At 43.9% G+C, this 24,691-nt stretch overlaps 1 protein-coding gene across 1 annotated transcript in view; it reads left to right on the forward strand.

Moving 5' to 3' along the window:
- Positions 1 to 24,691, forward strand: part of LOC124620058 (KH domain-containing, RNA-binding, signal transduction-associated protein 2-like) — a 328,914-nt gene that overhangs the window by 1,115 nt on the left and 303,108 nt on the right. Inside the window, exon 2 of the mRNA XM_047146726.1 lies at positions 2,529 to 2,692. Coding sequence (XP_047002682.1) covers positions 2,529 to 2,692 — 164 coding nt within the window. The remainder of the gene's footprint in view (positions 1 to 2,528; positions 2,693 to 24,691) is intronic.

Here is a 24,691-nt window from a genome sequence, read left to right on the forward strand (position 1 = left end):
CTTTGCCGAAGAAAAGTCACTGTTTCAAACCTGCCAGCCGCGCGGGATTAGCCGAGCGATCCAAGGCGCTGCAGTCATGTACTGTGCGGTTGGTCCCGGCGGAGGTTCGAGTCCTCCCTCGGGCATGGGTGTGTGAGTGTATTTGTCCTTAGGATAATTTAGGTTAAGTAGTGTGTAAGCTTAGGGACTGGTGACCTTCGCAGTTAAGTCCCATAAGGTTTCACACACATTTGAACATTTTTTTGAACAAACCTGCCCTCGCACGATACTCGTCGTGTTCAGAATATCTGTGTTTCCAATATTTCTGCGATCGCTGACATCCAAGGCAATGCATCAAATCTTCCTGAAGAATAAACATAAGAATTAAATATGAGAATCAAGAATTGAGATAACAATGAAACATAAGAATATGAGAATTTAAAGAGATTCTAACCCCTGAAATTTCCATACATACGTAATAAAAGTATGGCGCTTATTGTGCAATCCAGTTGTAATTTAACAATGAATATAACGCCCTTGTATCCCCTAACTTAATAAAAAACGTTCGTGTAGTAATCTTCTGTGGGCACGGATAGATAAATTAAAAAGAAGCAATAAAATAAAATAAAATAAGAGCAATAATCGGGTTTCGAGTAGGGGACGCAAAAAAAAAAAAATAATAATAATGACAGGCCGCGACGCTAGCCTCTACTCTACCAGTGGACCTGAGCTTATAGCGCGCTAAAAGGTATCTAAATTACTTCGAAAACTGTGACATTCGTTTCCCTAGAAAGGGTCGAGTAAACGCGACCGATGCGGCGTGGTGTGTCGAGCCCCACTTGAGCCCGCCACTGGTGCTGCAAGCTGTGAATGATGGCAACTTTGTATTTTCGACCAATAAATGTTTGTTGTGTCAATGATGTTTTGCTAACGCCTTCGGACGTTGAATAGGCCAACTGAGTCACTGCTCGCCTATACTCAAAGAATGACGGTTCGGCCAGATCCTGAAGATGGCGACCTAAAACCTTCACCTAACACAGCGACTGACACTTAGATCGCAGCAGCTCTGAGGGTGGTGGATTCTCAGGCATGCCTGGATATCTCAGTCGATAAGGGTTTCGAGTTCGAGTCCCAGTGGGCTCACAGTTAGAACCTTCTATGAAGTTCCACATCAGCACACACTCTCCACTGGAAAGCGAAAGATTCATACTGTACTGTAGACTATTAACACTGCTCACATTCTCGACTGGAAGTAGCGTGTGCTATCAAACCTGACGTGTGTTCCCGTTTCGGTTCAAGAGAACAAACACATTCAACATACTTAACTATGTTCTTGATGATCTGACAGAAGTTGAAACTAAGTAATTAGTATACCCAGGCTCGCAGTCTCAGTTTTTCATGAACTTGTATGATGGGTTTACTTACCATAAATATAAATCCGGTGGTTGGTTTCAATAATCTTCATAAATTATTCAAATTAATAGGAAGGTCAGCATTGGCCGTAATACTGATGGTTTATTGATAGAAAAATCGAGTGCTGTGGTGTACAAAATAAACTCATAGACACTGGTATGAAGTTATCAGGTGTTGGGCGATCAAGTTCCAACCGAGGACCGCCTTGTTCTCTGCTTACAGTGAGAGGTGCATAGTATTATGTCTTTGACTGGTTTATTGCTGGAGCAAAAAATGTAGGGTATATACCCAAGCGCTGCTGGGACTGAGCAAGGCTATGCTGCCGTGTCAGGCTAGGCAATTTTCAAGTTTCCATCGCACAAATATTGCACTGAAAGAAGCATTTAGACATGAACTACCTTGACAAGTCTAAGCGGTATATCCTGAGCGTTGTGTAATCTTAACGAACTTTCTACGGTAAGGAAAATTCAGAGGTGTGTTATCGATGGAAAAAGTGATAATCTGAAAGACGAATCGTTGGATGTTCACAAGATTGGCTCTCTTTGACTTCCAGCTTTACTCACATCTCCGTGCACAGCTTCAAATCACGATGCAGTCTATACAGTTCGAAAATGTTAGACGAAGATATTATCTACATCAATAACATATTTCTTTTCTAACCCACAAACATAGACTTTATGTCAGAGGATGGAAAACTTTCGCCCTAAATTCATTCGTTGATGGTTTTACTGATACTCTTCGATGCGCGCTTGTTGTCGGGCTATTTGTATCTACCTATGCACAAATTGCTAGAAATCTTATTACAATACAGAGAGGTGGCATTTTGCCACCAGGAGATAACCGTAATCATGTTTTAATAATTTCAGAAGAATCTAAATCATCTTTGTTTGCTGCCAACTTCTATAGTATTTTAGGTCTAATGGTGGTCTATTTCAGTCGAAACAAGTCTCCGTAAAACAAAAAAAGTGATTTAAGGAATTATTTATTCATAAAATGGTATTAAAATGATTTTCTGTTTTGTTGCACCATCCCAAGACTGATAACTCTTTGATTTTGTTCCCTGCCCTCTTCAGTATCTCTATGTACTTTCCTCTGAGCTGCAGAATGTCTAAAGAGGTGCCTCTTATTTGTTTCAGAACTAGAACGGGTGACCAGCGGAGCACGACCTCTGTCAGCCAATGGCAGCGCTACCACAAACAACCGAAACAACAACGAGGAACGCCGATTCGCTGACATCATCAAAGAGAAGCCAATCAAAGTGACCGTCCGCGTGCTGGTACCAGTTAAGGAGCATCCCAAGGTACATACAACGGCTCAAAGTAATCAGTGACAAGCCAAAGGCAACCACTGTGCTAGTTTCTTAAGCTTACACCTCTTAAGACTTTAATTCTATACCTGTTTTTGAATAACAGCTCAAGTATTTGATGTATATATTTGTTACAGTCTTCTATTTCTTTTGCGAGACGGACACTTTTTTGAACTTTAACCGAATGTATGTGAATTTTAAAGAGACTGGCACAGCTGCTTGGGAGAGTTACTACTGTATATACCTCATTAGTATTGAGCTGTCTACACTGCATTTGTACTGCATTTGTCACTAAAGCGGAGAGGCCATTACTATACAGGAGTTACCATGAAGAGAATAATGTGTTTGTAGTTTTGAACAAGCCCTGGTTCTTGAACGCGCTGGTCGGAGATCTGTGCGGAATATTTTTATGAGCGTATGCTTAATTTTATATTGTTAATTTGTAATGAAAAGTATTTTTATTTCGATATTTACCCATAACAGTTGACACTAGCATGCATGTCATTTCAGTAACCGACAATGTGTGGAACGAACAGTTCCAACTCGACTGTATTTTTTTCATATGTACCTCAGTGATTGATATCCGTAGAGTTCCAGAATGAAATTTTCATTCTACAGCGTAGTGTGCACTGATATAAAACTTCGTGGCAGGTTAAAATCTGTGCCGGACCGAGACTCGAACTCGGGACATTTTCCTTCCGCGAGCAAGTGCTCTACCAAATTTTTTAAAATTTTTCCTTTTTGTTGATCTCAGTTTGTTCGTTTTTATCGTTGTATTGTTTCGGGGTGGACGTCCTATGACGCTTGTTGAAGTTCACCGTTGATTCATTAACAAAGTCTTTTTTATTTTATTTTTTTTTATTACAGAGGGCAGCTAACCCTCCGACCGAACACGCTGAGCTACCGTGCCGGCGAACCAACTGAACTACCAAAGCGCGACTCACGACCCGTCCTCAATGCTGTACTTCCGGCAATACCTTTTCTCCTACCTTCCAAACTTCACAGAAGCTCTCCTGCGAAACTTGCAGAACTAGCACTCCTGGAAGGAAGGATATTGCACAGCGGTTCAGTCTTAACAATGGTCATCGTTTACCCTGTGGTGATATCGTGTTATCTATGTAAAATTCTGTCGGCCATACATTACTCTGGGTATTTGTGCCATAGTAATTATGTTAGATGATAGTTTTTGATGTCGTTGAGGAACCACAGCGATCATAAACTACTGTTTTAACAAGTCTGGATCACAACGAATTCGGATAACCGCTTTCAGTCTACAAGACCATCTTCAGAGCAAATGCTCTTAACTGTATACAGTAGTGTACACTGTGTGACAAAACGTAGTCATCTAAAAACTAAGATAGAAGCAACGTAGTTACAAAGTGAAATGATGTGTTACCAGATAAAGTGAGGCGCCGAAACACGAAGCATCTCTGAGTACCAACCGACTGCTAACTACAAAGGGCGGTCAAAAAGTTGTCGTTCGAAAACAGAAGTCAAGAATCGGTACAGCAATCAAGTAATATCGCCGTGAGCGTTGACCCAATCTTCTCACCCTTGCACGAGGCTGAAAATACTCCTTTGAAAACAGTGTCCTGCAGCGTCAAAAAGTCCGTTCAAAGCCGTTTTTAAGGAACTGAAGGCGTGATAATCGCATGGGGAGTGATCGTGATTTTAGGGCGGGTGTTCGAGTGTGTCCCACTTAAGTTGGCGTAACTTCTGCGTTACGACATTTGCGGAAAGGTAACGTGCGTTACCGTGAACTTGGCGCGTCATTCCATAACCTCATTCTCCGGTGGATGTCCACCGGAGTTTGTACTTTGGCAGCAAAGTAAATAATAATAGCACGTTGGTCCCGTTTGGACGCTTTCGGTAGTAAGGTCGTCATAGTTAACGCATCCACACTGACCGCATGCACTTCGGAAAGACAGGAATGCCTTATTAATCCCTTGCTTACATATTGATGCTTCTATATATGCATCGGAGTCGCACTACGTTCATATACGCTGCAGGAACGCCCTAGAACGGGAAGTTTTCGATCACCCTTTACAGCTATCGTAGGTTAGATGTTATAAATAGGAAGCTCCGTCCATCGTTCCACAGTTGACCATAGTAAATGCGATTGTAATTCACAAACGAGTATGCAAACAAAAAAGAAAGGATTTGTATGAATTTCTCTAATTTTACTTTTGTTGGTAAATGTACCACAACATAGCATTCATCATGCAGTATTATTGTGGACGCGTGGTAAACTTCGGACGTCACCTACGTTGATGCTGTACATGTCACCACGTTTACTTGCGCTGTAATTTTTGAGAGACGTTCATCGTATATCGGAAACCAATTTTAGCTGTCGGTTTTACATGGCAGGATTAAATTGATTTTACTAGCCCAATGACATGCCAGTTTACAAAATGTCAGTTGTTTTACACAAGAGTATTTGTAAACCAGTGTTCAGATTACGGCGTCAGTGCGATGAAGTAAGGTTATCTGAACTTTCGTAATATTATTAATGAAGATAAAATACACTCCTGGGAATAGAAAAAAGAACACATTGACACCGGTGTGTCAGACCCACCATACTTGCTCCGGACACTGCGAGAGGGCTGTACAAGCAATGATCACACGCACGGCACAGCGGACACACCAGGAACCGCGGTGTTGGCCGTCGAATGGCGCTAGCTGCGCAGCATTTGTGCACCGCCGCCGTCAGTGTCAGCCAGTTTGCCTTGGCATACGGAGCTCCATCGCAGTCTTTAACACTGGTAGCATGCCGCGACAGCGTGGACGTGAACCGTATGTGCAGTTGACGGACTTTGAGCGAGGGCGTATAGTGGGCATGCGGGAGGCCGGGTGGACGTACCGCCGAATTGCTCAACACGTGGGGCGTGAGGTCTCCACAGTACATCGATGTTGTCGTCAGTGGTCGGCGGAAGGTGCACGCGCCCGTCGACCTGGGACCGGACCGCAGCGACGCACGGATGCACGCCAAGACCGTAGGATCCTACGCAGTGCCGTAGGGGACCGCACCGCCACTTCCCAGCAAATTAGGGACACTGTTGCTCCTGGGGTATCGGCGAGGACCATTCGCAACCGTCTCCATGAAGCTGGGCTACGGTCCCGCACACCGTTAGGCCGTCTTCCGCTCACGCCCCAACATCGTGCAGCCCGCCTCCAGTGGTGTCGCGACAGGCGTGAATGGAGGGACGAATGGAGACGTGTCGTCTTCAGCGATGAGAGTCGCTTCTGCCTTGGTGCCAATGATGGTCGTATGCGTGTTTGGCACCGTGCAGGTGAGCGCCACAATCAGGACTCCATGCGACCGAGGCACACAGGGCCAACACCCGGCATCATGGTGTGGGGAACGATCTCCTACACTGGCCGTACACCACTGGTGATCGTCGAGGGGACACTGAATAGTGCATGGTACATCCAAACCGTCATCGAACCCATCGTTCTACCATTCCTAGACCGGCAAGGGAACTTTCTGTTCCAACAGGACAATGCACGTCCACATGTATCCCGTGCCACCCAACGTGCTCTAGAAGGTGTAAGTCAACTACCCTGGCCAGTAAGATCTCCGGATCTGTCCCTCATTGAGCATGTTTGGGACTGGATGAAGCGTCGTCTCACGCGGTCTGCACGTCCAGCACGAACGCTGGTCCAACTGAGGCGCCAGGTGGAAATGGCATGGCAAGCCGTTCCACAGGACTACATCCAGCATCTCTACGATCGTCTCCATGGGAGAATAGCAGCCTGCATTGCTGCGAAAGGTGGATATACACTGTACTAGTGCCGACATTGTGCATGCTCTGTTGCCTGTGTCTATGTGCCTGTGGTTCTGTCAGTGTGATCATGTGATGTATCTGACCCCAGGAATGTGTCAATAAAGTTTCCCCTTCCTGGGACAATGAATTCACGGTGTTCTTATTTCAATTTCCAGGAGTGTATAATGACGTTGTGATTTTAATGTTATCTTAAGGGAAAAAGAAACAGAAATTTGTTCAAGATGATGTATTTGAATGTCTTATCCATGCTGGTTAATACTTATTGTACTGTTTTATTATACCGACATAGATAATGTGCATTGAGAGGGAAAAGTGTAATACAGTCATTGGTGAAATCTTGTTAAGCATCGACATTTTGGAGACTCCGAATGGCTAGAACAGTTCATAACGATGTAAGACACATTTTAAATCCTGTGTACAGAGTTAGCGATGATTCATCGTCAGCCACTTATTGTGTACGAGAGTTTTGCCACTGAAAGCGAGAGTGGATAGAACAAGTTACGAAATAGCCAACTAGACAATATAAAACTTGGTTGTCATATTGCTTTAGTCATCATCTCAAAAAATACCTAATATAAAAAATCTGTGAATAAGACGGGTTTGGAAATGACAGAATAACCCTCCTCTCCGCCTCAAGTAAATCGGCAGCCGTAAGCTGAAACCTATCTGGATAGGTAAAACTAAAAGCCTCAGATGCTTCAAGTATGTAAAATGTCATCGTTACACCTCATTACAAGCATTGAAAGGATTCTTGGGTGACCTGTGACATTTTCACCAACTGGTTTCAAGAAGACTTTGTTTCGTCAGTGAGAAAGCACCTACAGTCACTTAGGTTGCGGTGAAAAGCTCTGCTAATCGTAGATCACGCTGCCCAGCTGATCCATCTGCTGATGTATTGCAGTCAGTAGATGGAAAAATAAAAACTTTGTTTCTGTCCAAACATGGGGTAGCATTAATTCAGCTTCTTGATCAGAGCATCACCAGCTTTTAAAATTCAGTATCCCCATAAACTGCTCACTCAAGTAGTAAATTCCGAGAGGAAATGGAAATGTTCTTGAAATCTGTAAATCTGAAGAGTGTTCCATATCCAGTAGACCAGGCGTGGCAAATCATCGCCTCAACCACTATTAGGAATTGCTGACCCAAGTGTTCCATTGAAGAAAATGCAACAGATGAGAGCTGTAGCAACACAGATTTCAACAGCAGTGACAATCATTCTGCATGTGATGTTCCGCAGTGCAATATTGGCCTTGAAGACTTCAACCGTTGGATAGCTGATGACAACGAAGAACCGATTTCGGAGGTATAGAAGACAATGACATTATTGTTGTTGTTCGAAATGAGAGTAATGAAGCAGTCGAGAATGATATCGAAGCTGAAGAAGGAAGTTTAGATGATATTCCCAGTACACGTGAGATATTGCATAATATAGGTAATGTGTTTAAGGGGATGGAGCGACAAAATGGCCGAACCGACTGAGTTGTTGCAATTGATGAGCATAAAACAATAGGTACTAAAGGAACTACGTAGTATGATCCGTTAAAGAAAGCTAACTGACTTCTTTGAAGTGGAAGAGTAATGATGTACTGTAGCTTGCAGACGGTGTTGAAAATTACCGTACAGTATTTGATAGTGTACTTCATACACCGCCAGCTGGTATGGCCGAGCGGTTCTAGGCGCTTCAGTTTGGAACCGCGCGACCGCTACTGTCGCAGGTTCGAATCCTGCCTCGGGCATGGATGTGTGTGATGTCCTTAGGTTAGTTAGGTTTAAGTAGTTCTAAGTTCTAAGGGACTGATGACGTCAGATGTTAAGTCCATAGTGCCCCGAACCATTTGATTTTCCGTACGTGACATGGTTAGACGACTGACAAATGTAGTAGCTCACTACTTTAAAAGACGACTGTCTCAGTGCAGTGCGAGCTAGTCGGACATTCACGAATGCACGTTTCTTTTTCTAAGGAAAGTACTGCTTTGTGTATTGTGTATTAAACTGGGGATCTAGAAACGACGGAGAGGCTTCGTCCTGCCGTAGCACTCAGTGGCTCAAACAACCCCACAACAGGCCACAGCACACAGCACAGTCCACCCACCCCACCGCAGCCCCACACCGAACCCAGGGTTATTGTGGGGTTCGGCCGGAAGTGTATCCTTCCCCCCCCCCCCCCCCCCCCCCGAGAACGCCTCACACCAGACGAGTGTTTATGTGGTAGAGTAATTATGGTGCCTGCATACGTCGAGAGACAGTGTTTGCGCAGCAGTTACCGACATACTGTAACTTAGCTGGAATAAGGGGAACAAGTCTGCATTCGTTGAGATAGATGAAAAACCGCCTTAAAAACCATCTACAGACTGGCTGCCCTGGGGACTGGGTGTTCGAGTTGCCCTCATCATTTCATCATCATCATGATTCAGGATGGTGACTAGATTGGATTGAAAAAAATTGGAACATCGTGCGGGCGCTGATGTCCGCGCAGTTGAGTGCTCCACAAACCTATCATCATCATCATCCTCACAGACTGGCCGGCACACTGGACGTCGACACTAATCCGCCGGGCGGATTCATGCCGGGGACCGGCACATATTCCCGCTCGGGAAGCAGCGCGTTAGACTGCGCGGCTAGCCGGGTGGGCAAATACAAGTACAACAATATTTCTCTCATGTAACCGAATCGAAATGCAAAGGACAATAATCTGTCGGAATAATTATATTTGAGATATGTTTGTTAGGAAAGCATTTGTACTGTGATGAACAATCTGGACTTTCTTTATGGACTGTGAGAAATTTTTAGCTTTTGACCAACATTGTATCAATAAGTGTGTGCATTTGATTTCTTTGTTATTGTAATTACGAAATTTTTTTTTCAAATCTGTATTGGCCACTGCCCACTCCAATTTGTAAAATTTTTTGTGGGGAGCATGGGGGCTATGTAAGTAGGCTGTTTCGGTTTTTTTATTGGTAACGCCACCTCTGTATGAAAATCACTGGCTGTGCTGTGTGCAGTCTGTGGCTGCTTTGCATTGTTGTAATACTCGCCATTGTAGTGTTGGGCAGCGGCAGCTGGATGTGAACAGCGCGTAGCGTTGCGCAGTTGGAGGTGAGCCGCCAGCAGTGGTGGATGTGGGGAGAGAGATGGCGGAGTTTTGAAATTTGTCATGAACTGCTATATTTATATATGATGATATCAAGGTAAATACATTATTGTTTGTTCTCTATTAATATCTTTCATTTGCTAACTATCCCTATCAGTAGTTAGTGCCTTCCATAGTTTGAATCTTTTTTTTAGCTGGCACTAGTGGCGCTCGCTGTATTGCAGTAGCTTGAGCAGCGAAGATTTTTGTGAGGTAAGTGATTTGTGAAAGGTATAGTTTAATGTTAGTCAGGGCCATTCTTTTGTAGGGAATTTTGAAAGTCAGATTGCGTTGCGCTAACAAAATATTGTGTGTCAGTTTAAGCACAGTCATGTATAATTGTTCAAAGGGGACGTTTCAAAATTACAAGACGAATTGGGATTTAGAACACTTGTGACGTTTTTATTCTAAAAATCATGTCAGGCCTCAGACATTCAGAAAATTCCTTATTGCTTTTAATGGATAGCCTCCGTGCTGCATTTCCACCATCTGACGAGTGTTGTGTAAAGCTTCATCTCCGTTCTTGCAGTCTTCCATATTCTTGATTTCATCTGTGGGGCTTCTGTGTTTATTTCACTTATCCCCGTTTAGAAAATAATATCAATGTTTTTGTCTTCTGTCAGCGTTCTTTCGTGAGCCGCAATTTCAGTTTGAAACAGATTCTTATCCGTTGCCTCCTATTTCGAGAAAATCGTGGTTGCCTATAAAAAAAGGAAGTGTGGCGTGACTGACACGAGGGCTTAACAGACAAATTGACGTGAGCTGCAGATCGTCAACGGCAGGTAAGTTTTGTGGTAATCCTCAAAACATGGGCGTTAGGCAGGAATAGAATTTCCCGAGAATTATGGGTTGGTTGGTTGTGTCTGTGACGATTGCTGAAAGTGGCAGTAACTGCGAGTGCTAACAGCTGTGTTTACGTGCGCCCACAATCTGATAACTGGTCCCGAGAGCTGTTGCACTGGCAGAACAGTTTATTTCTCACGCTTCGTCGAAGCGACGGGTCCAGCACGTTTCAGTCTGGAGGCGAAATCATTCCTCGCAAATAGGGTCATAGAGATAAAACACGTCCGATACTTTAAATTCAAAACGAGTTCGTTGTTTGCCCTGCGACATTTCTCTTCAAACAAACGTCAGTTTATAACACTCCGAAACAACGCTGAATATAAGAATATAACTGTAATAGACGGAGCGCTCTTCGATTCTTGTGAAATGGCACTCCAGCGGAAATCTGGCTAGTAATGTCAATATTGACCTCACGTCAAACTCCAACCTTCTGTTACCGTCTATCCGTTATAGCTGATGTTTCTCTCAGATTACGAGGGGCTCAATGGAAGAGCTATTTTTCTTGGGTCAAAATTTATCACAAGATAGTAATAAAAGTTCGACAAGACTGACTACCTATTAAAAACAAAAAGATGAGACAGAAACGCGGTATCGAAGATACGATGGTGATCTGGTTACATGTGAAACAGGGTTTTACGTCCCTAATCTTACCAGTTTAGTACCTGGATTCATAACTGGGATCTTTCGGACCCAGGAACTTTATAAAAATTGTTGAAATGGCTCTGAGCATTATGGGACTTAACATCTGAGGTCATCAGTCCCCTAGAACTTAGAACTACTTAAACCTAACTAACCTAGAGACATCCTACACATCCATGCCCGAGGACGTATTCGAACCTGCGACCGACGAGGTCGCGCGGTTCCAGACTGAAGCGCCTAGAACCGCTCGGCCACAGCGGCCGGCCCTAGTAATTACTAGTTCGAACTGTCGCTTTCTGTTAGTTGTTTGGTATTTCGTAGTAACTGTGAAGGGAGGACACTGTTTGCAACTGGATCCATTGTCGCTAGAAATGAGGTTCAAACCTCCGTGAAGGCATTCTCGCTATACCTTTCCCTGATACTTCTAAGTCATTTCAGACAAATACATAGCTGTTTCTTTCAACAGCGTCACTGTCCATTTTCGCACCTTCTTCCAACCCAGCCACTTTTTCCTCCTGTAATGAAGTGTGTATGAACTGGCCGTTAAATAAGAACAGTGCTTTCGTGGAAAAAACTGCAAAACCGCAAATAAAACCTTTTCGATGCCCTGGCATATGCGGAGATAGTAGATGAATTGGCGCAATATTTTAAGAGGCTACAATAACTGAGACTTACTTCCAGCCGTGTAAAAAGTTGGGTATATCACAAGTGCTTCATGCACTACAATTGAATCATTGCAAGGAAGCGTCCTTACTACTAGAAAATACTGTATTCAGTTGTCGAACAATAACTTAACATTGGAGTTCCATCTCTAGCCGTCTGAATCGAATATGGTTGGAGATTTGTCGTTCACAAATGCAACATGACCTCTTATGAAATTTTATTACATTCTGTCGGTACGATATGGGCTCTGGTTCTCAGACGCGTGGAGTATTTCCCCGTATGCGTGGCGCTGGAACTCTCTCTCTGCAGCAGAGTGCACTCCCGTTCCGGTGATATTTTCCATTCGCAGGAGTAATGGTGCTGGTGATATCTTACGCGGCGATCTGAAGTTGAATTATGGAACCGCGAGAGCATCCATTACGTCAAATGGGAAAGTGCCCACGACTGATCGCGTTGCTACTTTCGCTCGCATGCGATAGTGGAAATGCATGCAGAATGCTCCTCTCCACCTCGAATGTAGTCAGGTGTTGTTTTCCATTTTCCTACATGTCATCTGCTGAAATATACCGCACTGTTTTCCACTCATTCACCTTTACAACTGGCTTCTCCTGCCGTTTCAAACTGCAATTGCACGTTTTCTCTCTACAGGATCACTAGGAAGATTACTTCCAATATTCAGTCAACACTCGTACGCTTAGTTTGATTCTGCATTTTTTTCCATATCCATAGGATATCTGAATGTTTAAGCTCTTTGTGCACTTGAATTACAACATTTACATCTTTACAAGCACCAGATTTAATAGCATCTGTACGGAAACAAGAAAGAATATAGCCCTAAAAAGAAATAATAAGACGAAACGATACGTAAAACAGGAAAAGTGCTTAATGTTAACTCATCATCGCCCAGGCCAAACTGATAAAGATAGGAACTTCAAATTTGGAGGGGGTATTGATCTTATACTGAAAGTGGCGCGGAAGAACGTATTTTTCGAAATCCCACCCCTGAGGGATGAAATAGGGGACGATTTGTTTTTGAAAATATGTCGCTATTAAGGCAGATTTGAAGCTATATGTATGAAAATTGGTATTTGTTTTCCCAGTCGGAAATAAAGAAATACGTGTTTCAATATTTTTGGAAATTTAATCTCAAGCAGGTGAAATAGTGGATGAAGTTTTTTGAAGATTAATCGTTGTTAAAGATCTGCTAAAGCATTTTTAAAGCTACATCAAGGTATTTGACTTGACTTGGTATTTGGCTTCTGAGTTACAAATATAAAAATCTGTTGATCATTGGTCTTGGATATTCAACTCTTAAGGGTTGAAATAGGGGATGAAATGTTATTATGAAAATATTTCATTACGAAAGCATTTTTGAAAGTAGATCCTTGAAAATTTGTATTTGGCTTCTCTGTTGGAAATTAAAAAAATACGTTTTCCAGTGTTTTCTTGGTAATTCTATCCCTAACGTGGGGACAGAAATTTTTATAAAATACTTCATATATTAAAGTATACTTGAAACTAAATATATAAGAATTTGTATTTCACATTTAAATGAACATGTTTTACAGCATGAAAGTTTTTATGAAAATATCAGTGCTGGCCGCTGTGGCCGAGTGGTTCTAGGCGCTTCAGTCCGGAATCGCGCTGCTGCTACGGTCGCAGGTTTGAATCCTGCCTCGGCCGCAGGGGATTAGCCGCTCGGTCTAGGCGCTGCAGTCGTGGACTGTGCGGTTGGTCCCGGCGGAGGTTCGAGTCCTCCCTCGGATATGGGTGTGTGTGTTTGTCCTTAGGATAATTTAGATTAAGTATTGTGTAAGCTTAGGGACTGATGACCTTAGCAGTTAAGTCCCATAAAGGTTTCACACACATTTGAATCCTGCCTCGGGCACGGATGTTTGTAATGTCCTTAGGTTAATCAGGTTTAAATAGTTCTAAGTCTAGGGGACTGATAACCTCAGATGTTAAGTCCCATAGTACTTAGAGCCATTTGAGCCATTTCAAAATATCACCACAAGAACCCAAAGACAAATTTAACAAAGGTCTCCAATTCCAGCTACAAGAATCGCTTTTAGGCCAGAAATACATTCGGGAAAGACCATGCTTCTACGGCCTTAATTAGCCTGAAAAGTATAAAAAGTGAACAACGTAAAAATTCGATTAAAGAGAAACAAAAGGATCTGTGCAGAGCACACTGTCTAGGCGAGCGACGAAGCGGGTTCTAAAATCAAATGGCTCTGAGCACTATGGGACTTAACATCTGAGGTCATCAGTCCCCTAGAACTTAGAACTAGTTAAACCAAACTAACCTAATGACATCACCCGAGCCAGGATTCGAACCTGCGACCGTAGCAGTCGCGCGGTTCCGGACTGTAGCGCCTAGAACCGCACGGCCACCGCAGCCTGCAGTTGAAATTCAGCCCAAGTTTTTTTATTCATCCATCCGGGTTCTAAGCTAGTGCTTACTAATTACATAAAAATTGAAGAAGCTGTTAACGAAGGCATCGAAGAAGTTGCTCATATTTGTGTTGAGGGTAATTGAAGCCAACAGCTGGAGAAATAAAGTCGCAGAAATAAAGAGGAAAGTAAACGACACTTTTATGAAGATCCCCGTTATTCCAAAGATTCCTTGTTATGAGTTTTCTTTCGTCGTTTTTGGCACAGGCTACTGTTCCGACTTGGGTCTCGTTTCAGTCGTAAAGCTATTAAACTACTTGTCACCCACACCAACAGATAGGAATATATATGCCAATAGTTTCTTTTTCACTTTCACTTTTAGCTTTGTTTATCAATCGACAGAGGGTTCAGTTCTCCCAGAAGAGGAAATTGCGCTTGAAGTTTAACGTTCCGTCGGCGTCGAACTCGTTATGGGCTTAGAACAAACTAGGATTGGTGTAAGGATAGGGAAGGACCTCGCAAAAGAACCTTCCCAGAATTCGCATTAAATGATTTACGGGAATCTCAGAAAACCTGAATCTGGATAATTAGACAGAGATTTGAGCTGATTTACTCCCGAAGGCGAATCCAGTGTCGTAACACCGCGCCGCCTCCCTCGTCTGCACCTCTCGAGGGAACGGCATTCGACGGGACGATGGTGCAGGCCTCTGTAAGGACATCCCAGCAAATGTTTGCTGTGATTTTTCTAAACCGAATAAGGCAAAAGCTGGGGTGGTTCCGTTGAATAGGACACGCCTGCCTGCATATTCCACCCTTCCCCAATACGAACTTGTGCTCTATCTCTAATCATGTCTTCGTCGACACGATGTTTTAAACCTGCACCGACTTGAGAATAATTTCCATTTGAGATGAACAGACAAAAAAATTAGGAATTTATGATTCCTTTCTAATAAAGTTTATACATCTGAGTGAAAAAAAAACCTCTACTATACAGCGAGGTGAAAAAATATGGCGAGAGTATCACCAAGGCAGGGTATAAAAGGGCAGTGCATTGCGCAGCTGTCATTTGTGCACGGCGGTTCATAGGTTCGGGTATGCTGCGTGATTACGACTGTACGACGGGAATTAAAAGACTTTGAACGCGGAGCAGTAATTGGAGATAGACCCACAGGACGTTCCATTTCGATTATGGGGAATTCCATACTCTGAGATCCACAGTGTCAGGAGTGCGTCGAGCGTACCATATTTCAGGCAATACCTCTCGCCAAGTACAATGCAGTGTTCGACGGCCTTTCCTTAACGACCGAGAGCAGGAGTGTTTGCGTAGCGTTGTCAGTGCTAAGAAACAAACAACACTTCTTGAAATAACCACAGAAATCAATGTGGGACGTACTACGAACGTATCTTTTAGGACAGTGTGCCGAAATTTGTTGTTAATGGGCTATTGCTGCAGACGACCGACGCGAGCGCCTATGCTGATAGCACGACATCGCTTTCAGCCCCGCTCCTAGGCTCGTGACCACATCGTTTGGACCTCAGAGTCCTGGAGAATCAGATTTCATTTGGTAAAATGTAAATGTCGTGTGACTAGGACCTCCCGTCGGGTAGACCGTGCGCCAGGTGCAAGACTTTTGATTTGACGCCACTCTGGCGACCTGCGCGTCGATGGGGATGAAACGATGATGATTAGAACAACACAACACACAGTCCCTGAGCGGAGAAAAATCTCCGACCCAGCCGGGAATCGAATCCGGGCCCTTAGGATTGACATTCTGCCACGCTGACCACTCAGCTACTTTTTTTTGTGTTTGGTCGTTGTGGACGTCACATGACATCCGTTCAAGTTCGTTGTTGATCCTTTCATTCAGTTTTTTATTACAGAGGCCAACCAGCTCTCTGACCGAACACGCTGAGCTACCGTGTCGGTATCGGGGTTGGACATTTCATTTGGTTAGAACTGATGATAGGGTTCAAGTATGGCGACAGACCCCACAAAGCTGTGGACCCAAGCAGTCAACAAGGCGCTGTGCCACTGATGGTGGCTTCATGGGGACTTGGTCCTCTGGGCTCGTGGTCGTGCGGTAGCGTTCTCGCTTCCCGCAGCCGGGTTCCCTGGTTCGATTCCCGGCGGGGTCAGGGATTTTCTCTGCCTCGTGATGACTGGGTGTTGCGTGATGTCCTTAGGTTAGTTAGGTTTAAGTAGTTCCAAGTTCTAGGGGACTGATGACCATAGATGTTAAGTCCCATAGTGCTCAGAGCCATTTGAACCATTGGTCCTCTGGTTCAAATGAACCGATCATTGCACCATTCGTGGAACTCATATCCCCAAACAACGAAGGGATTTTTATTCACGGCGCGAGAGGTTTGAAGAACATTCTGGACAATTCGAGCGAATGATTGACCACTGAGACCGACATGAAACCCATCGAACATTTATGTGACATAATCGAGAGGTCAATTCAAGCACAAAATCCTGCAACGGCTACACTTTCGCAGTTTATAGACACCTATCGAGGCAGCCAGCCTCAATATTTCTGCAGAGGGTTTCCAACTAAGCTGGGAAAAAGGAGCCGGCCGTTGTGGCCGTGCGGTTCTAGGCACTTCAGTCTGGAACCGCGTGACCACTACGGTCGCAGGTTCGAATCCTGCCTCGGGCATGGATGTGTGTGATGTCCTTAGGTTAGCTATGTTTATGTAGTTCTAAGTTATAGGGGACTGATGGCCACAGATGTTAAGTCCCATAGTGCTCAGAGCCATTTGAACCATTTTTTGGGAAAAAGGAGATCCGACATTGTGTTAGGAGGTATCCCATGATATTTGCACCTTGGTATCTATCAGTAGCCCGCTTCACAGATTAAATAGTCGAAGAAGAATTGAGATCTTTCTTATAGTGTTCTGAAAAGTGTTGAATGAAGAAGATATTTTTCCACTTCAGCTGAAACATTGGCTAAGAAAATAAAAAGGCGAGTAAAAGAAAAAAATATGGAAGTGCAAATTGGGAGTGTTCGAAAATTTAAAAATTCTAATTGTTATGATCTTAGTATTAAAACAACTAATTTTTTCGATGTTTTCAACATTGGTTTCACTTTAGTAGAATGAATGGATTTTAAAAACTTAATTTCCCAAATTTTTAGATCTTCAAGCTTTCACATTTTGTTCTCTTTTTATCTCTTCTCTATTAGCTTCGACAGTTTCCTTATTTTGTATTAGTTTTTATTTGTTGTGCTGGTGGTGGTCTTCAGTCCGAATAGTGGGTTCCTGTATCTCTGCACGCTAGTGTATTCTGTGCAAGCCTCTTCAGCTCTACGTAAGTACTGCAACCTACATCCATTTGAACCTGTTTACTGTGGCCATATTTGATCACCCTACACCGGCCCCCATTCTGCCAAGGTTGTTTCGACTAATCTGCAGACGTTTCGCTGGGAAGCCGTCATACATCCTTCGTACAGTCCGGATTTCACCCCATTGGTGGCTGTCGATTTGCACTGACAAATAGATGCACGCTTAAGGACAATCAGGGTTCCACTGGCAACGGCAAACATTTTCCTATGAAGGTCCTGGCCGTTTTTTCTTATAGTGGTCTAAATGTATTAATAAATATGGTGGTTACCTTTGAAATAATAAACAGTTAACTTACTTTTTTCCGACTGTCTCTTTATCCGTTTGACTGCCCGTTACGCTACATTCTGCTGACAACACTGGCTTGTTATGTTATTGTTTATCTGTCGTTTCCTAAGCTACAGTTTTCGAAAATATTTTGGGGATATGTTGATTGTGAATGAGCTTTGTAAACTGGTGAGTAGGAGGGGAGGTTTTTTTATGTAAATTGACTATAGTTGCTTCTTGTTTGACTTTACTTTTTCGTGCTTCTGCAGGATACGCTCTGTGTCACTGTTTAGCAGATATTTACCTGTTCCACAATCATCGTATTTCACGTATTCTGGGAAGGGAATGTCGAATTTTGTAATGAGAGTAGGCTTTGTGTGTGTGTGTGTGTGTGTGTGTGTGTGTGTGTGTGTGTGTGTGTGTGTGTGTGTGAGCCTTCGTCTTCTGAATTTTTCTTTTACAGCCGAGATCAGGGCTCCACTGCAGGGTGCTATGCATGAATTCAATCCATTCTTTATTTCTCGTCCATCCCCTACGGCCTTTTGCTTATGGTTGTTGCATAGGTCGGTGTGTGTTTCTGTTCGGCTTTGGTTCATGTCCTTTGTTCTCCAACTGTAAAATGACTGTTGTTACTTTTAAGTATCCTGTGTTCTAGAGCAGGGGTTCCCAACAAAATTTTCTCGAGGCCCCCTCATCGCGTTGTCATGTCACAGTTTCAAGTACCTAAAAAAGCCAAATTAAGAGTCTTTTTATACGTTTCCTATTTTTGGTACTTAGAAAAAACATTGAGATATTCATTACTGAAAAAAATATTAAGCTTAAAACTTTTTCAATTTATCCATCATTGTTATTGTTAAATTTTTGATTATTACTCAAAATCTTTGTCTTACTATTCATCTGTAGGCCTTTCTAGTTTCAACAAACCACTTTTTAACCAACGGTCCATTTTTAATTACGCGAACTGTAGCTTCAGCGAAAAACAACGCTTTACAAACACTACTGTTTTAATACAGAATACTGAATATGTAAACAACACGGTCTGTGAAAGCACTGGCAATAAATTAACAATGGTCCGTTGTCATATGAAATGCGAGTTTCTGTGTAAAGTGTCAGCTAAAAAGAGTCAGCGCGCGCAGTCTAACGGCATACAGCAGAATTATTTGCCTCTACCTTAATCTAGTTTTGCGCTAGTGTGTGCTAATGTCTGTTGGCTCTAGGAAGACGCTAGATGCAGAAGTCAGCGTTCGCTAAAGCTCTGCTCATGCAGGAAGCGGCCAAAACAAAAAATCTGTTATCGTACGAAATATATTTAATATATTTTTTATTCTAATAGCATCTTGCGGACCCCTCTGGCATAGCTCGCGGACCCCTGGAGATCCGCGGACCACCTGTTGGCAACCACTGTTCCAGAGTGTTCTTGGAACCTGTAGATAGGCAACCACTTAACACCACACCAGTCGTGTACGCCTAGCAGAAGGCAGCAAGGACTCTCTCACTGGTTTTCTCTGTGCAGCTACGTCAATTTCAATGTGCTCAACAAATGTGGATGAGTGGCACTGAGGATGTTGCCGAGCGCGTTGGGAGAGGGGGGTGGGGGGTCGTGAAACCTGATGGCTGAAAAAGCATAAACACACTCCGCTGCTTCAGATCACGTTAAAGTAACGTCGAATGGTTTTGAATGCTCCCTAGCGGCTCTACCGTGTATACCAGAGCTAGAAACTGCGGTCTCCCTACAGCCCAAAGTCGTCGGTTCACATTTAGTGGGGTTGCAGACCCCACGTATCTTTAGAGTGGTACTGAAGCGTCCAGGGGGTGTTGCACAATGTCAAGAGAACGACAGTTTGCAGTGCGATGAGCAACAGGACGCTGCTTATCGCACTGCAGACTGTCGTTTTCGACAGTAAACTGTAGGAATGGACTCTCCAAGGGGAAGGGTGGTTTGGTTGACACCTTTTATGCCACCCCCCGAAGCCTTTTCGTGTCAAGTCTGAGCGGCGGTGTGTGTGAAACGTTTTCCTCGGCCAGACATAAGAAAACCGCATGATTTCAACGCTGTATGTCGGTTTTCTAGCTTCCATCGCGGAGGTGTCCGAAGAAGCGGCAAAATGTAGGTAAGATGGGTCGCGGCTTCCTTACAATCTTGTGACATGTCCTCTGTGGCGTTGGGCAGAACTGTGGTGAAATTTGGTGCCAATACGACATCATTAACCCATAATCGACATCACACGAACTTCTGACCAGTGGCCTTTTCTTCGAATGTGTCAACACACTCCTCTTTGAAGCGTCCCTGACCCCGAGGATGACATCGCAGAGCGCCACGCCTTTGCATCATTACAGGCACCTTTGAGCCACATGTCAAACATATACGTCTCAACAGGAAGTGATTACGGGGTTTTGAAAGGTGTTGCGCAGTGTTCTCTTATATACATTCTCAAATTTAGACGAAACCCTCGGTGTGCAGATCCATTCTTACACTTTTCGGAATTTTTTTCAGTGTGTTACCTACCCTGTGAACTGTTTTGTAGATGACTGTGTGCCATCTGTTTGTTGTCGTCGGTGTTTCTTCTTCAGAAATGATGTGTGTGGGTGTGTGTGTGTGTGTGTGTGTGTGTGTGTGTGTGTGTCTTTGTTGAATGTTAAGTGGAAGTTCATTCACATATATAAGGAATACGAGAGGACATAAAACTGAACCTTGTGGGACACCCTTTGTGATTTCTCCCCAGTCACTAATTTTTTGGCGTTTATAATGTTGTCTGTATTCCTCAATACTACTCTCTCTCTCTCTCTCTCTCTATGTGTGTGTGTCTGTGTGTGTGTGTGTGTGTGTGTGTGTGTGTGTATGTGATCGATAGAATGGAAAAGGCAATAGCACCCAATCGGTGTTGAGGATGGAGAGCGCGATATTCGGATTTCGGAGGATAGCAGTTGCTCCTTAAAGCGGAGGATTGAGAGAGGAAACAGCGAGAAAACCCTGACCTACTCAGTAATGGTGTGTGTTCGCCTACAGGGGCGCTAAGGCTAGCGGCGCCCGTGTTTTATTAATGGAGCGATAAGCAGCCGTCGTGGCGGAGCGCCGTCCACCAACCACTTGCTGCTTCGCGCCGTCTCGTCTGCGCATGCGCGGAGCGCTTTATGGCCTCATTTACGAGGGGCAGTAAGGGCGCCTCAGCCAGCTGGCGCCCTTAGCGGCGGCAGCGGCCAGACTAAAGGGGAAGGGCGGCCCACCGCCCTAATGGCCGCCCAGAAACGTCTCCCTCCGTCTCTCTGTTCAGGATAGTGCAGTTTCACCGGAGCCGGCGAGACTGATGCTCGGCACGTCCGCCCGGGCCCGATGAGACAGTCCAGATAGAAGCAGCCGCGGGCGGACAGAGACAGACGGCGCGGTGCGATCTCCGAGCTGCCACGTCGATTCGCACAATGCTCTACTTTTTCAGAATATTCTTCTGCTCGGAGTTTAGTGGTGCTGCAAGCTCACTACCAGCATCTGTTATTATAATAATGTCTGAACGGGCTTCTGCCCCAACTACGTCTAGAGTGCAGCCTTTCTTTCGCCTCGGCTCTAAAGGGTGGAAGGTTGCGTGCCCATAACCCTGCGGCGGTTTTACCACCGGGAAAGATCACTGGTACCATCCTAGAAAAATTTAATTTTTATGAAACTTGTAATCTTACACAATACTGTTTTTAATCATACTTAACAAACAGAATGCAGAAAGTCGTGTTGAGCAATACAGACAACATTGGAACGTATAAAATTTTAGTGACTGGGCAGAAATCACAAAGGGTTTCCCACAAGGTTCAGCTTTTTGTCCTCTCCTATTCCTTATATATGTGAATGAACTTCCACTTAATATTCAACAAGCAGAATTGCTACTTTTTGTAGACGATACTACTGTTATAATAAATCCCATTAGAGAGGAAGCAACAGAAGAGATTGTTAATGATGGTTTAGAAAGAATGATTAAGCGGTTCTTTCAAAACCCGCTAACCCTAAATGTTTAGAAAACACACGATATACAGTTCTGTGCAGCAGATAGTCATTGCAACAACTAAAGTAGCACATGAACAGGAGTTAGTAAGTAGGATAGAATGCTCCAAATTTTTGGATGTTCATTGTGACGAAAACTTGAGCTGGAAGCTCTTCAAAAGTTAAGATCAACTACTTTTGCTCATCGTACAATTGATAGAATTGGAAACAAAAAAATCAACTTGATTACATGTTTTCCGTATTTCCTGGCAATGATGTCACATGGAATAATTTTATGGGTTACTCACCACTGAGAAAGAAAATACTGGTTGCCAAAATCGAGAAATAAAAATAGTATGTTGTTCGTGGAGATATGTTCCACTTATGCAACTAACTGAATGCAGTTTGTTTATTGCCACACACAGTTTACAAAGTGCAAGTGATGTATGCGATGTGTTGCACCAAATGTGAGCGAAAGAACGCTGGAAATCGGCCAACTGGTGCATGGAGACTAATGAACACATGTACAGGACCACACAAATGGGCTAACAACACTAGGAATCGCCGCTGAAGATGCTTCATCAATAAAAGAAGAGAAACGCTTATGGCAATAAACAAACTGGCTTCAATCAATTGCATAGATGGAACATACGTCCACGAATTTTGAAGCAACTAAGGAACGACGGAAAAAAATCACGATAATATGTGGTGTCCTAGTCTGATCATCATCATCAAGGAATTAGATATTTTACCTGCACCTCACAATTCGCGAATGAAATCCGTCATTAATAAGCCACCACAATTTAAGAGGAATAGGGCTGTTCATCACAACAGCACTAGAGGAATAAAAGTCTTTCGTTACTCAGTATTAAATCTGCCAGTGGCACAGAAAGGAGTTCGATATGAAACAACAAAAATAGTTAATTATTTACTCAATAATATGAAATGCCTGATAGGCAACGAAGTCTAAAGTCCTTTGTCCTGTACAACACCTTCATTTCCATGGAGGAATTTTTATTTGTTAACTGGTAACCTATAAAAATTTAATAAAACTAGTCATGCATATCCAGTAAACTGATTCGTTCCTCATCATTTCGTTAAGAGTATCGTTCAGATGATCAACGGAACATGTTACTAGCCAACTCAGCTTGCTAGCAGGTTGGGTGGACGTGGGTCCGTCGTGGATGAGTGAAACGAAGAAAATTCCCTTTACGTATCCAAGATTGCAGGTGAGACCTCCTGGGTCACAGTCGAACACTCCATTGTTAGACGAACACGGCTACAATTACCAGTGTAATTCACGATAATTTAGGCATGAGACAAACAGACGAGTAGCAGCCTAATATCTGCAGATCGCATTTGTTGCTAAACATTGACCCCTTTCTCCTAACAGATACTATCAAAGTTATATACTACTAGCAGGGGGAAAATTGGAAACAAGGCGATGTCCGTGTCAAAATTCGTTTTCCTTCTGAACTCATTTTCAAAATTCTGGTTAACTGTTGCAATCAGTCAGTCACACGCATTCTTTTTCAGAAGCCACATTCAAACCGTTTTGTGTGGTTAAGTTCATTATCAGTGACACGTATCCACATTTATATTCCGTAAGCCTCTTGATAGTGTGTAGCGGAGGGTACTTTATGGACCACTGTCAGTTCCCCCATTTTTCAGTTCCAGCCGCAAATGATCTGCGGGAAGAACGATTGTTGGGAAGCCCCAGTGTGAGCTCGAATACTTTTAATTTTGTCTTCATGGTCTTCTCACGAGGCATACCTATGAGGAACCAGTGAGTTCACTTCTCCTCTCACACCGACATGCGTGAAGTCGGTATCTTATATGAATTACTCACTGTTCTAAGATTCAAGGTAAGGGTCCTTAGCTTGCTCTACAATCAGATTATTGCATTTAACGGCACGCTGCTTTGCAATAGTCTTGATTGAGTCCAACAGAATTCGATTTGTCCATAGTAACTCACAACTCTTCAAACTCTTGGTATATTTGGCATCACTGGGAATAAAATACTCATAAAATGTTAATCTTTGCTGAATGCTCGCGATTTTGTTACGTTCCTGTCCCGTGTGCTGTCCGTACTGCATAAATAAACTTGACGGACTCTGTCTGCAACGCGACCACGTGACCCACTCTCCAACAGCGAAGACAAGATCTGAGCTGAGGGAAGAGGGCGGCGGGTGCAAAGGGCAGTGACCCTCGTGGCAGTCAATGACGAAAGAGTTTTGAGCGCTCATGACAAATGTCTCTGGGTCCCCTTGCTGTCAGAAACAGGAACTGTGTAGAGAGTACTGCAAGTACCATGAGAAGAACTTGTTTGGAAACTGCAACTATCCGTGATTAATTAATGTTTCTATTTCCTTTTATATTCACTAGTTACTAACGGCGATCTACACTCCTGGAAATGGAAAAAAGAACACATTGACACCGGTGTGTCAGACCCACCATACTTGCTCCGGACACTGCGAGAGGGCTGTACAAGCAATGATCACACGCACGGCACAGCGGACACACCAGGAACCGCGGTGTTGGCCGTCGAATGGCGCTAGCTGCGCAGCATTTGTGCTCCGCCGCCGTCAGTGTCAGCCAGTTTGCCGTGGCATACGGAGCTCCATCGCAGTCTTTAACACTGGTAGCATGCCGCGCCAAGACCGTAGGATCCTACGCAGTGCCGTAGGGGACCGCACCGCCACTTCCCAGCAAATTAGGGACACTGTTGCTCCTGGGGTATCGGCGAGGACCATTCGCAACCGTCTCCATGAAGCTGGGCTACGGTCCCGCACACCGTTAGGCCGTCTTCCGCTCACGCCCCAACATCGTGCAGCCCGCCTCCAGTGGTGTCGCGACAGGCGTGAATGGAGGGACGAATGGAGACGTGTCGTCTTCAGCGATGAGAGTCGCTTCTGCCTTGGTGCCAATGATGGTCGTATGCGTGTTTGGCGCCGTGCAGGTGAGGGCCA

Source organism: Schistocerca americana, chromosome 6 (genome assembly GCF_021461395.2).
Source record: "Schistocerca americana isolate TAMUIC-IGC-003095 chromosome 6, iqSchAmer2.1, whole genome shotgun sequence".
Classification (NCBI taxonomy): domain Eukaryota; kingdom Metazoa; phylum Arthropoda; class Insecta; order Orthoptera; family Acrididae; genus Schistocerca; species Schistocerca americana.